This window comes from Aethalodelphis obliquidens, unplaced genomic scaffold (assembly GCF_003676395.1).
Source record: "Aethalodelphis obliquidens isolate GAN/ISIS:26980383/991018 unplaced genomic scaffold, ASM367639v1 scaffold12, whole genome shotgun sequence".
Taxonomy (NCBI): domain Eukaryota; kingdom Metazoa; phylum Chordata; class Mammalia; order Artiodactyla; family Delphinidae; genus Aethalodelphis; species Aethalodelphis obliquidens.
The window spans coordinates 14,844,434-14,857,269 of record NW_020837956.1 but is presented as its reverse complement, the minus strand read 5'-3'; the positions used below and the strand labels follow the sequence as shown (position 1 = coordinate 14,857,269).

At 41.3% G+C, this 12,836-nt stretch overlaps 2 protein-coding genes across 6 annotated transcripts in view; one reads left to right on the top strand and one right to left on the bottom strand.

Moving 5' to 3' along the window:
* The window catches only part of CRIM1 (cysteine rich transmembrane BMP regulator 1), a 217,198-nt gene that overhangs the window by 159,365 nt on the left and 44,997 nt on the right, over positions 1–12,836 (top strand). For 4 of the 5 annotated variants that reach the window (XM_027113394.1, XM_027113395.1, XM_027113398.1 and 1 more), the window contains 4 exons: positions 1,920–2,076; positions 4,932–5,053; positions 6,169–6,378; positions 10,142–10,357. In XM_027113394.1, the coding sequence (XP_026969195.1) occupies positions 1,920–2,076; positions 4,932–5,053; positions 6,169–6,378; positions 10,142–10,357 (705 nt within the window). The remainder of the gene's footprint in view (positions 1–1,919; positions 2,077–4,931; positions 5,054–6,168; positions 6,379–10,141; positions 10,358–12,836) is intronic. The other variant, XM_027113397.1, reaches the window with a different exon arrangement.
* FEZ2 (fasciculation and elongation protein zeta 2) overlaps positions 7,652–12,836 on the bottom strand; it is a 94,581-nt gene continuing 89,396 nt past the window's right edge. Inside the window, exon 11 of the mRNA XM_027113404.1 lies at positions 7,652–8,969. The gene's annotated coding sequence lies outside the window, so the exon portion shown is untranslated. The remainder of the gene's footprint in view (positions 8,970–12,836) is intronic.

Here is a 12,836-nt window from a genome sequence, read left to right as displayed (position 1 = left end):
CTGCCCAATATGTCACAGCCAGTCCGAAGTCTATGAACGTCCTGTATTTTTGTTCACACATAGCAGCCTTTGCTTGAAATTCCCTTCCACTGCAAAGCAGAGGTAAAGACAAACTTAGTTTATATCAAATTTTTTAAACTTAGTGATGCAACAGCTTTCGTTAAGGATGAAGCCCATTCTAGATTAAAAATTATAGAAAAACTCCTTTTTTACAGGACCAGAGAAATAAAGGCACAAAGGTGCTCAGACTCAAGAGTTTCAAGGAATTTAATCCCCAGGGATGTTCTCACAGTGTTGTTAGTTCATCTGTTTCTCAACATAATCTACTTGGTTTCAAGACTTAAAATTTTTGCAATAGAAAAATGGATTCACAACTTAGATCTTGGTGTCAGAGAAAGAAATGTGGCTATGACAGTCTTCTCCCTCCTTCGTCATTCCCTTAATAATGGGAAAGGATGAAAAATGATGACCTTTCAAGTCATATAATTACAAAATTTTAAATGAGCCATTTAGAGTTTCACTTTTAAGGATGCAGATCAGTAATCAGTTGCTTCACAATATGATACAGACCCACGAGGTTATATTAAATATGTGTAATGAAAGGTTTCTGATGATGACAAAGTAGAAAATTATACTTTAAATCACATTATCCTTTTTAAAAGATAGCAAATTAAATATGCAAGTATTGCCAGCTAAGATTCACAAAAGATGCTACCTTAAAATATTTATGTAAAATATGAACCCATTTCACCTATTAATTGTAGTTAAGGTTTAATTTTGGGTTATAAGATTTGTGTGTGGAGGGGACAAATGTGTTCTGTTTTTCCCAGTAACTTATGCATTATTTACAATATTTATGCTTAAAGGATATACACATAAAATTTATTTATTATTTCAACAAAAGTAGTCTCAGCTTCCCACTTTACCAGTCCACGCAGAACTATAATCAAACATTGCCATACTTTTGCCATCATCATGTCTACTTCTTTGAATTTGATTATCTTTCAAATTCTGCATTTAATTCAGACGTCTCAATTTGCTTTAGTTACATCACCAAGCATGCTTTTCTTATTTACCTTAACATTTTTGTTGCCTATATTACTCTAGTAAGCCCTACATCACACCTTTTAAAATTTATTTACAAGGCTTCCATTAAGCTAATAGAAGTTTCTTGTGCCAGCCACCATTTCTTTGTTCCTTTTTTTCCCTTCTACAATAATAAGTTATAACTGACTAACAGAGGACAGTTAAACATCACTCCAGATTCTGCTAACAGGGGAGAGTTTGAACATTTTAAATAATGGATAGTTAAACATTAATCTAGGTATTTCTTTGGCACATAATTTTTTTTTTTTTTTTTTTGTCAGTTAACTGAGTATCTAAATACCTGGATATTTGTCAGCGGTAGGGAAAAAAATATCTAATTGCAACACTGATTATTTCACTTTGTATTATGTTATTAGAGATATACCTTCTAAAGAAAGGGTAAGCAATGCTTTATGCTGCATATGGTACGCAGTATTATATGGTAACATCTAAAACTCATAAGAGTAAACGTGTGTGAACCTTTAAGAATGTGTTTCTCATGGGCATGCAGTAGGAGCAAAAATACATAATGAAATTTGGGATGTAAGTTTCCACTTCTCACATTTTGAATAATAAATGGTAATCAGTGGTTTGATCAGAAATCTGTTTATCAGAGTTGGACTTTATTGTGTATATTAGTACCAAAACATGAAGTTACGTTTTGATAACCATGAAATAGCACAATCTATAATTTTTAACCATTGCTGATGCTGTGGTAGAGCTGAGAAATTTACATCGGTGGAAGATTGGAAGATTAGGGGAAGGCATTCAAGTGTCAAATGTTCTGTTCCTTTCATCTTTGGAAGAAATGTGCTGCCCATGTGTCTTCACAGGGGAGGAACTTTGCACGGGCCTCAAACGAGGCTGCACCTTGGACTGCCCCTTCGGCTTCCTAACCGATGCCCACAACTGTGAGATCTGTCAGTGCCGCCCACGCCCCAAGAAGTGCAGACTCATAATCTGTGAAAAGTATTGTCCATTTGGATATCTGTACGTATTTCTTAACTCAGAAGATGTATTCTTAATTATCTATAGCTTGACGAAATGTCTCTTACCTTTTTTGTTGGCTGTTCTGTGTGTGTTTCTGAATGAATCAGCAATGTACTGAATCCAGAGTATCTGTGCTTGTTTTGCTAGAGGAATCAGAAAGCAGGGAAAGGCCGTATCTCCAAAGATAAGAATCAAGTTTTACTCTTTTTTGAAGATGGGCTAGAGCCTTGTTATGACACTTGGGGCCTGTTAGGTGAGATTTCCTCATAGCAAGGGCCTTTGGACACTGCCGAAGGGAATGGAACTGTCATGAGGTTCCAGTGTTGTAAGCGCTTCAACTATGCACCACTGTCGCAGCAACTGTTTTGTGATAATGTATTTAATCTATAATTTAAGATGAATTGACAGCTACTGATTTGCAGTATGGAGCATCCTTACCTGCCACGCCTCCCTGTCCTACCTTGATGCTTGTCTACGTCTATAGTATTCTTTAAAATAGCAGTAGATCTTATGAATTTCCTTGGTGATAAGAACTATGACTTGTATTTTTAAATATTCTTTATTGAATCAAATCCCATGAAAATTCAGATTATTCTAGGGGGAAAATAGACATTTCACATTTGTTACTTTTGTGTCTGTCTTAGAATCCACTTCTGTCTTTATATCAAGTTGGTTCCTTAAAAATAACCTTTCGGAATTTTGCTTTGTCATTCCTGCCTTGATTCCTTCCAGTTTAGTCTCTCTGCCTTTTCCATTTGATATGTTTATATAGTGCTAGTAATTATAAGGGATTTAGAGCCATCACCTCTTGCCCAGCGTCTTAAAGGCATTGTTTTTATTCTTCCTCTTAGAAATTCTAGTTTAGCAGGGAGAGGGGAACCTTAATTCTAATTTTAATTGGATAATTAGCTTGGGAACATTATTCTTTAAAATTCCCCAAGTAAACTAATAAATCATCATTGTTCTTAATCCTAAAATATGAATATGATATTAATAAAAGTAGAGCTATTTCTTAGCTTACCTGCTGATGTAGAATGAAGTATTATTATCATAATAGTACCTACAACCACTTGGCTGCAGTGTTTTGATAGTTCAGAACCAAGGCTGCATTCATCCACACTTCACCTTGGAGAGAAAACTCTTAGAGGATTATAGATTCCAGTTGGTATTCCTGTCAGTAAACACATTCAAGAAGGACCAAGTTGACTCTTGTAGGCAAACGAATACTGCATTGGCTAGCACATGTTTCAAGGACAGCCTCTGAGGGAGAAATATAGAGAAGGAAATGGGAGAAGGAAGAAGGAACAGGTAGGTGAATAAATGAGTTAACAAACAAATCTGTTAAAGCCCTGTTAGGGCTTGGAAATGGCACAGTCTATGACAGGAGTGTGAAGCATTCATTTAATTCATTGTTTTCATTATATTGATATAAATACGTAGACCCTAGTGTTCAGTTCTCATTTCACTTAGCAGATTATAGTTTATCACTTGGGCAGTTATATACCAAGGATTTCCCGTGGGGCCATTTTTTTTTTGTGTGGTATGCGGGCCTCTCACTGCCGTGGCCTCTCCCGTTGTGGAGCACAGGCTCCGGACGTGCAGGCTCAGCGGCCATGGCTTACGGGCCCAGCCGCCCCACGGCCTGTGGGATCCTCCCAGACCGGGGCACGAACCCGTGTCCCCTGCATCGGCAGGCGGACTCCCAACCACTGCGCCACCAGGGAAGCCCGGGGGCCATCTTCTTTTAGAGCCCCTTAATTTGTCCAAGATGAGAAAGAACAGGGTTTATTTTTTTAGTTGAACACCACTGTTGCCACTTAGGGCTCCTTGGGATGAAACGTAAGGGTTAGTAGACTTAACTCCGCCTTCTCTGCTGCCCAGGAAGCCCAACTAGGGCAAAGCTTGTAGAGGAGATGTTGAGCCTAAGAGAGGAGCTGCAGGTAGTGGACAGAAGACACAGGAGGGCAGGTTAGCACCTTTTGTAATACACAGGGTCATTCTCCTTTTAGAGAAAATAAGGAATTGTTGCTAAGAATTTTTTTGTCGACTTAAACTATGGTGATCTTTTAATAAACATATTTATTTAATATCATCTTTCTGCTCAACACAAAATTTAGGCACTGTAGCTTATTAAAGGGAAAAAAAAAGTTCATCCAGCCATTTCCCTTTATCCTCCGTGCTTCAGTCATGCCCCACAGGCGGAGCATTTTTCAGTTGGTATTCTTTTCTGACTAATGAGGTAATTACTGAACATTGACTGCAGGACTTCTTAAACGTTTTGTTCTTCATCAACATATACAAGATGCCTACACGTACAACATGCTACAACATTACGTAGCATTCCCAGGTCTATGGATCCTTAAGTTCTCCCATCTGCTAAAAAATTCTGTAGATATCTCAGTAAAATGTTTAGTAGCATCTGAAATTTCTCAAGAGAATGTGGTCGTCTGAGGAAGCCTGTGGTTCTGACAGAAGAAGGACTTCTGCCCTAATGCTGGCCTCCAACATTGACCAGCAATATATCCTTCATCTTCCTCTTCCTGGAGCTGCACATTCATCTTTTTGTACTGTTGGTACCACTTTTCCCGATTAAATCAACAGTCACGTCATCGGGATTCTGACAGTCACGTCCTAGCGCACCTAAGTGCTTGGACAGTTCTAACCATTGGCCATGGGTGGGTGGTGGTCATGGCCACAGGGAGCTAATTACGCATCACTCCAGGGGGTTTTGAGAGCAGAAGTTCAAGTCATTCTGCTTACTGAGAATATCACTTCAGTGACCCTTGGTCTAAGCACTTAGGCATCACTTGAGACTTTTGGATTTTCTAACCTCTGACAAAATTTTAATTACCCAGGAAGAATAAGCATGGCTGTGACATCTGTCGCTGTAAGAAATGCCCAGAGCTCCCTTGCAGTAAGATCTGCCCCTTGGGTTTCCAGCAGGACAGTCGTGGCTGTCTTATCTGCAAGTGCAGAGGTAAGTCCCAACGCATAACCCTTCCCCGCTCAGAGCAATCAGAGGCACAGAAACCAAGAACGGAAGTAAATGAAATAATTTCAGTGATTGCTGTCCACTCTGACACCACTGTCACTCTCCAGAGGACCATCCCTTGTCCTTTCATCTCAATGGAATAAGAGCTCAGAATAGAATTTAAAGGAACGGGCCCCACGTTGACCAAATTAATCCCTTCTTAGCTCTTCAGTTTTACTTGTCTCAGGAACGTTAGCCTAAAGCATCTTTATCTTGACCTCCATAAGAGTCTCCCTCTGTCCAGCAGTGGATCGAGACGATTGATACAGCAAAGGTCCCTTTTCACAGCCCTTTGAGGGTGGGTGAGGCTAAACAGTCTGCTTGTGTATTTTCTTGGTAACACAGTTTTCCCTGAGAATGTCGACTTTTGCTGAATAACCACATGCCAGCCTATAGTTGTGTATAGGTGTGAGTCCTGGGAGTACCTTTTGCAGGACTTCCCCCTCAAGGGATGTTCCTGAAGCTGTGTGAGCCCTTACCCCAGCTCCAGCGCCACTGCCCACCCCAGCTGGTTTTAGTTGTCCACGTGAGCCACAGATGAAGCAGTAAAAGACCCCTAAAGTTTGTTCTGTGTTTTTTCAGAGTTGGACAGTTACCACCTTAAGAGTGTTTTTAGGGGGTCAGAGTAAACAAAAATCTAGTCACTGCTTCAATTGTTCTGCAGAACGAAAATCTGTTAGTTACTAGTGGCCCAGGATTGCCCCACTGAATGATGATTTCTAGAGTGATTATTCTGCATGTATTAAAACATATGTGTAACATTCACGCTGAAATCAATCAGTGCTTGTTTACTGTATAGAATATGAGAACGTAGAGTGAAGGGAGGAAAAAAAATACCAATAGCAGAGAAATGTATTTGCAGGGTTTTTTACTCCCTTTTTTCTTTTTTCAAAATTGAGAGCATATTAACTTAAATTCTTTTCATGATCCTTTCCTGTGTCACAAGCTGTGCTGTGTAGACAGGATTTTTGGTGGCTGGGTAGCATTACCTGTAAGGAACTACAGGCTGTTTCTCCTGTGCAGTAGCTCCTTCTTTACCAGGCTGCCTTCTGTCTGTCCAGAGGTCCCTGCTGCAGCCGGGCCACCCGTCCTGTCAGGCACATGTCTGTCCATGGATGGTCATCATCATAAAAATGAGGAAAGCTGGCATGATGGGTGCCGGGAATGCTACTGTCACAGTGGACGGGAAATGTGTGCTCTGATCACCTGCCCGGTGCCTGCCTGTGGCAACCCCACCATTCATCCGGGACAGTGCTGCCCGTCATGTTCAGGTAAAAGCTGGCCGCCATCTCGTGTGCTCCCTAAGCAAATGACTTTTGCCTCATCACATCTGTAATTCCAGGGGAAGTGCAGGGGACGACCCCTGGAACGTATTTCAGCTCTCTGGTTTTTGTCAACAATAGCCACGAGTGTCAGCCAGGTGCTATAAATGATTAGCCAAAAACCAGAGAATTATTCTAAAGCTCTAAAACCACTCTCCTTATTTTTGAAGGTTTACTCAATTACATTGGTCTTTGAACTACATTTGTGTACAGGTTTGTGGGCTTATGTACTTAAAGCTCCAGCTCTCCATCTTATGGATAATGTATTAAGGCTGAATGTCTTCGTTAATTGGAGGGGGTTGTTGTTAATTTTATTCCATGAAAGCTTCTTATTTATAAAGTAATATTCGAGAGGGAGAGAATTACTGAAGTCTGTGAATATTGCTTTTTTTTTAATTAATGGATATGTGGTAGTCTTGCCAAATGGAGATGTTTAGAGTGACCACACATCCAAAACATTTACAGTCATAATAATGGTAATCAAGATAAGTTAGTAGAAGAACATAACAGATTTATAATCCATAGCGGTCCAAATTATGGTTGTCCATAACAGTAATTATTACCATAATACCTCATCTAGTGCCTTTGATCCAAAGAACTCAGCATGGTTTCATAGTTATTATTTCTTCCACCGAGTGGAGGCCACTGAATTAGGGAAAAATACACTTAGGCAGTTTTTGTTTGGAAAACAGACACAGAGAGATTAGCTTTCTTACCCAAAGTAAAATAGTGTGTCAGCTAGAGGGCCAGGGAGACATGAAGTCTCCTGATTCTTGCATCGAATTTCTTTTAAAGTTGAAATGTACTGTCCGGTTTGTGGGTAGGGATTGTATTTCCCCGGTCAGTCTTGGTTCTGTATCTCCCTCCACCTGCACAACGGGTGCAGTCAGGAACCTGAGGCCTGGGCCTTTTGCAACAAGGCAGGCCCGGCCTGGGAGGGAGGTACCGCACGCTGGCACCTCAGTCTGCACCTGCTTTGCCTGCCGGGGGGGGGGGGTTGGCAGAGAGGCACTGGAAGTCCTTTTTAGCCCTGACATTCTACACACCTCAGTAACTAAGGTATTAAAGTGACAGGCAGCCCCCATACCCCTATAGGGGACCAGATGACAAAGTTTTGTTTTGTTTCGCATAGTTAAGCCAGATGTGGTCTGTATCAAAACTGCTTCCTTATCCACATGTTTTGCTAGTTAAATATGAAAAACCACTAGTGCCCACTGAAACAGAAGACAGATGAACAATTTAACGAGACAGAACTCTGTGTTGACTCTGGGGAAGGAAAAATCATTTGTTCCAATGAAGACCCCATGCTTTAATTATAGGCATGAGTATGCAGAGTGTGGCCTGCACCTGGGTCTTTGCTAAACGGTGTACTCAGTGAAGAACTCCGACCAGTGGAAATGCAAAGATATTACTAAGAATAGACGATTGACTTAAGAACTGAAAGTCAGTGAAACCAAATCTAGTTTTCTCTATTACAGAGATATGGAAAGTTCTTAAACACACACAGAATTATTGATGTATTATTGTGGATGTGTGACTCTGTAGATATAGACATATAAAAACACACAGGTATTGATATATATGGATGTGTAGGTATGTTTTTTTCCAAATGTCTTTAGTGAGTTGCCACATATGGGTCTTTCTGAATAGAGACCAAGCATTGTTGCAATTGTGGACTCCTACTTCAAAGAATATTTTCTCCTGACTTCTATTCAAGGATCAGCTGTTTTTCCTTCTGAGATAAGTGAGCAGCCTCTGAACTCTTCTGACAGAAGATTCACCAAATGATACTGTTTCTCAGATTTTTTTTCCCTTTCTTACCCTCTACCTTTCAGTTTTTCTATCACCTCCATCTATCTGGTCACTCGTGTTTTGCCTTGAAGCACATGGATATATATATAGCAAAGGAATTCACAGACTAAGACACCTGCAAACACACATCGTTTTTCTTCTGACCATTTCCTTACGTGGCAGCATTTAAAAGGGCAGCAATCGTCGATCCTCTCCAAGTCCTTTCAAAAGGGAGACTTTTTCCAACAGTAGTTTACCAACAGTCTTTGGAACTAATTTTTCTTTTTCTATAAACGGTGAGAAATGCACTTTTATCTCATCGCAGCTCAATTTTCATTCTAATTATCTTCCTTTCTACTTTCCTCATATACTAGAAAGTTTGGCCCAGTTGGTTATGAATGTAAGCGTTGGCTGATGTCAGTTTTCTGTGATATGTCCCCTTGGTCAAAGTTCCAGTCTTTACTAGCTCCCTTGAGATAAAGCTGTATTAAAAGTTATACAATGCCTTCTTAGCTGGAGCTGGGCCCACACCACTGTATCTCATCAATATTGCTACGTCTCAGGCTGACCACTGCTTTGAAAGTCACAGCCCGTGAGTTCTTAGGAGACGTCAGCTCTGAGTATCTCTGCACAAACAGGGTAGTTCTTCTGAGGCCCAAATTCCACTGATCTCCAAGCGTGAGCCCGCCATGGTGTCTCCAGATGGCTTCTCCGCAGGGTTCCACACTGTCGGCACCTTCTTCAGACGCCTGTTGTGTTTGGATGACACGAATATGGTTAATATCTTCATACTTCTCATTTCGCCAGCACAACTTGAGGGCAACTCCCAGTGCCTCTCCAGACATTTTCAGCATTAAATTCCCTCTCTATCACTATCATCTCACCAAGAGCCCCAGATCGCCTCTCGTCTGGGGAAAGAACTCATAGTTATCATTGGCCCCTGGGCGTTTACCTCTCTTGATCATATCGCCAAACAAATGTTTAGTCTCAGGTGAGGGTTCAGACTGTTGATTCTGAAAGAGCATTCCTGCTCAGTGTGCCGGCAGCCGGTCGGGATTGGGGTGTGTCCTGCTCAACAGTAGGACTTATTTCTAAGCCTGAAAGGACTCAGGGTCCCAGAGATAATGAAGTGAACGGGGCACAAATCAGTTTACAATTGTATTTAATCTGGAGGTGTATCCATGATCCAAACAAACATAGACTTGGGTTCAGATCCCTTGTCTGCCCTTAATACTCTGAGTTCTCAGTTTCCTTATATGTTAAATGGGATAACAGTACCTATTCACATTGGTGTAAGGAATAAATGAAGTAACATATGTAAGGCACTAACATGGAAACTGGACCATAGGAAGCATTCAGTAAATGAGAGATCTTTATTCTAGATAACCCTACATTCACAGACATCCCCTAAGAGGCTCCTGTTCTCTTCAACAGTAGGAGTCCCTGTAATTTTTTTTTTTTTTTTTTTTTTTGCGGTACGCGGGCCTCTCACTGTTGTGGCCTCTCCCATTGCGGAGCACAGGCTCCGGACGCGCAGGCTCAGCGGCCATGGCTCACGGGCCCAGCCGCTCCACGGCACGTGGGATCTTCCCGGACCGGGGCACGAACCCGTGTCCCCTGCATCGGCAGGCGGACTCTCAACCACTGTGCCACCAGGGAAGCCCCCTGTGATTTAATTATCTCGTTGGAGCCTCTCGTTACTGTTGACAAACTGGAACCACTTGAACCTCACTTCCTGAAACTAGCTCTTCTGCTGTTGCTTTATATTTCTGTGCATGGAATGTTTTCTTCCCTGTGTTCTTGAGGGAAACAGCCAATTCATCTTCTTTGTCCCTTAAAGCCCACAGCACCAGGTTCTTCCCAAGCTGGTAAGACTGCAGATGAATAATTTCTTGTGTTTGGATTTTGTGTCGTTCCCCAGATGACTTTGTGGTGCAGAAGCCGGAGCTCAGCACCCCCTCCATTTGCCATGCCCCTGGGGGAGAGTACTTTGTGGAAGGAGAAACATGGCACATTGACAGCTGTACTCAGTGCACCTGTCACAGCGGGCGGGTGCTGTGTGAGACAGAGGTGTGCCCACCGCTGCTCTGCCAGAACCCCACACGCACCCAGGACTCCTGTTGCCCACAGTGTCCAGGTAACCGGCACTGCGCCTCGGGATGCACTGGGCCGATGGGGAGGGCCTGCAGCCTGGGCGTTGTCATTCTGCAGGACCGGTGGGCTGGGTTGAGCCCCACGTGGGAGTGGGCCAGACCCAGTCACCAGTAACCCAGGCAGGAACATCTGGCAGGCAGCTTTCTAAATTCATTCCTTTCTATCAACCACATATTTATGCAATCAGTATGCCTTGCACCTGAGGTGACTTTGAACAAAAACAGCAAAAAAAAAAATTGTTTCTTTCTACCCTTTTTTTCTTAACCCTACATCTCAGACTCAAGAGACAGTCCTGCTGTACCAGATTATTCCAGATGATTTTGCTAATGTGAAAAGTCATCTTTGTCTTTACAAAATGTGAAGAGCAATTATTGATAAATAATGTAAATAAAATCTTTGAAATATGTAAGGGTGGTGAAGATACTTTGAGAATGTTAAACAGAGGAATCGCTAAAAGATGCCTAATGCCCACCTTCTCAAATCTGTGATGATTAAGTTAAGATCCAGAAGTACTAAGTGACCAGCACTGCATATGTACAAAGAGTACTATTGTTTTCTTTTTTTTTTAGTTCTCAGATAATCTGGCCTTAGCAGGTGAATTTATGGTCATGAAACAAATATAATGAAACTTTGTCAGACTTTTAAACATAAGTAGCTGATTATGCAACGCAAGTAGCAATTCTAATTAACACTAGAATATATGACTTAATTTGTATATGTATAATTACCAAGTTGACAGCACACTAGTTTTGTTGTTGCTCAGTCTTTTAACTTTTCAAGTTAAATCAGTAATCATTTACCTTCTAAATATATGTTCTTAGAGCATTTCTGCTCAGTAAAACATAAGCCCTTGTATTACGTTGTTTTACATTGGATTATCCAGTCAGCCAGCTAAAATCTATTGTTCTCTCATTATATAACCAGCGTAGTTGATGTCCAGAATTCTTCCTGGGTTCACATTGATGATATTTTTTAATTGCATCAGAGGAAATTGTAGGGATAGCAGCATTATTTGCTGTTGTCATCATGCCCTGCTGCTGAGGTATTATCATCTTAGTACAGAATCTTTGGCGTAATTTTCAACCATGTTAATCTGAAAAGCTTAATTAGTGCAACGTCTTTTCTAGTATAAGAAATAGTTCAGATGTATTATGTTGTTAGGATATACCCTAGTCCCTCCTATATTTTTATCATCACTCTTTTACTTAGACACAAGCCCTAATATTTCTCTGTTAATATATGACCATGATTATTCCCATCCTCCTGGTGGAAACTACTCTGAGTGGTCTCTTCAGTGGTGATCATGAATTTATATCCGTTTAATGTATTCATTTTACAAGTGCTTATGGAATGCCTGAATTGAGCCATGGGGATCCCGGGCTTGATGAGAACAGCCACAACTCCTATCCTGTGGAGCAGTAATGCAAAAGAAGACCTTTAAGTAAATCATGACAGAGTGAGAGGAGTGCCTGGAAAGGAAAGCATCAAGAGCGCATGTAACCCAGGAAGCTTTAACTAAAGTGGGAAGTACCTCTGTTCCCACTTGTCCGAGGATCTGAGGACAAATACAGGGGTTGGCCCAAATTTATTGGTGGCACACCTGACTGGACTCAGAGGTTCAGCCCAGGCAAAGAACAAGAGCTCCCTGGAAATGGGACTCCTGTGTGTGCCAAGGACTGATTTCTTAGAGCCAGGTCTCAAGGCCAGTGCGCATGAGCAGAGGCCCTGCCGATTCTAGCAGAGCAGAGACCTCCCCTCTAGAAACAGGAACAAGCATCCGATGTGTGCCTGGCTTTGGCTTCTCCTTTATAAACGTACGCCTAGGTGACTCTTCCTTACTTTATATATAACTTGAGAGATACTTCAGTGATAGCCTTCATCTTAAATGTCAGGACTTTCTGTTTCCTAGATCAGTATTCTGAAGGTTACACTTAAACCTGTGAATAAGTTTGTATCTAGAATGCTCTTGTATTTTAAAATCAGTCACCTACCCCATCGTTGATCTTTCTGAACTTTCCATTCATAGTTGCGTTGCAGCGATAAAAAGTCTTAAAATTCAAAGCATTGATTTCTTCACATTGCAGTAAATTTCGACAGCAGCATTGATAAATGGAGTATTTCACATCTAGAAAAATACCATCTCTAACCTTAGGATACTTGCATCCTAAAGTTGTCCCAAAATGATATATATGTACAACTAGAAGAGTTGCATCCCTCATGGTGATTGTATCTCCTGGGATGCCTTGTCATTCCCTCTGTTCTTAACTCCCCCTCTCCTCTGGCCTGGTTTAGAGCAAGGTCTAGAAACGGAAGTGGGCTCATGAAGAAAGACTGAGCATCCCTGTAGGTGATGATACTTCACCAAGGTGAGAAAGGCAGAGAATAGAGAAGCACGTCTTTCTTTTTTCACACTTTTAAAGTTCTCTTTCATTTTTGATTTTTTTTTTTTTTTTTTTTTTTTT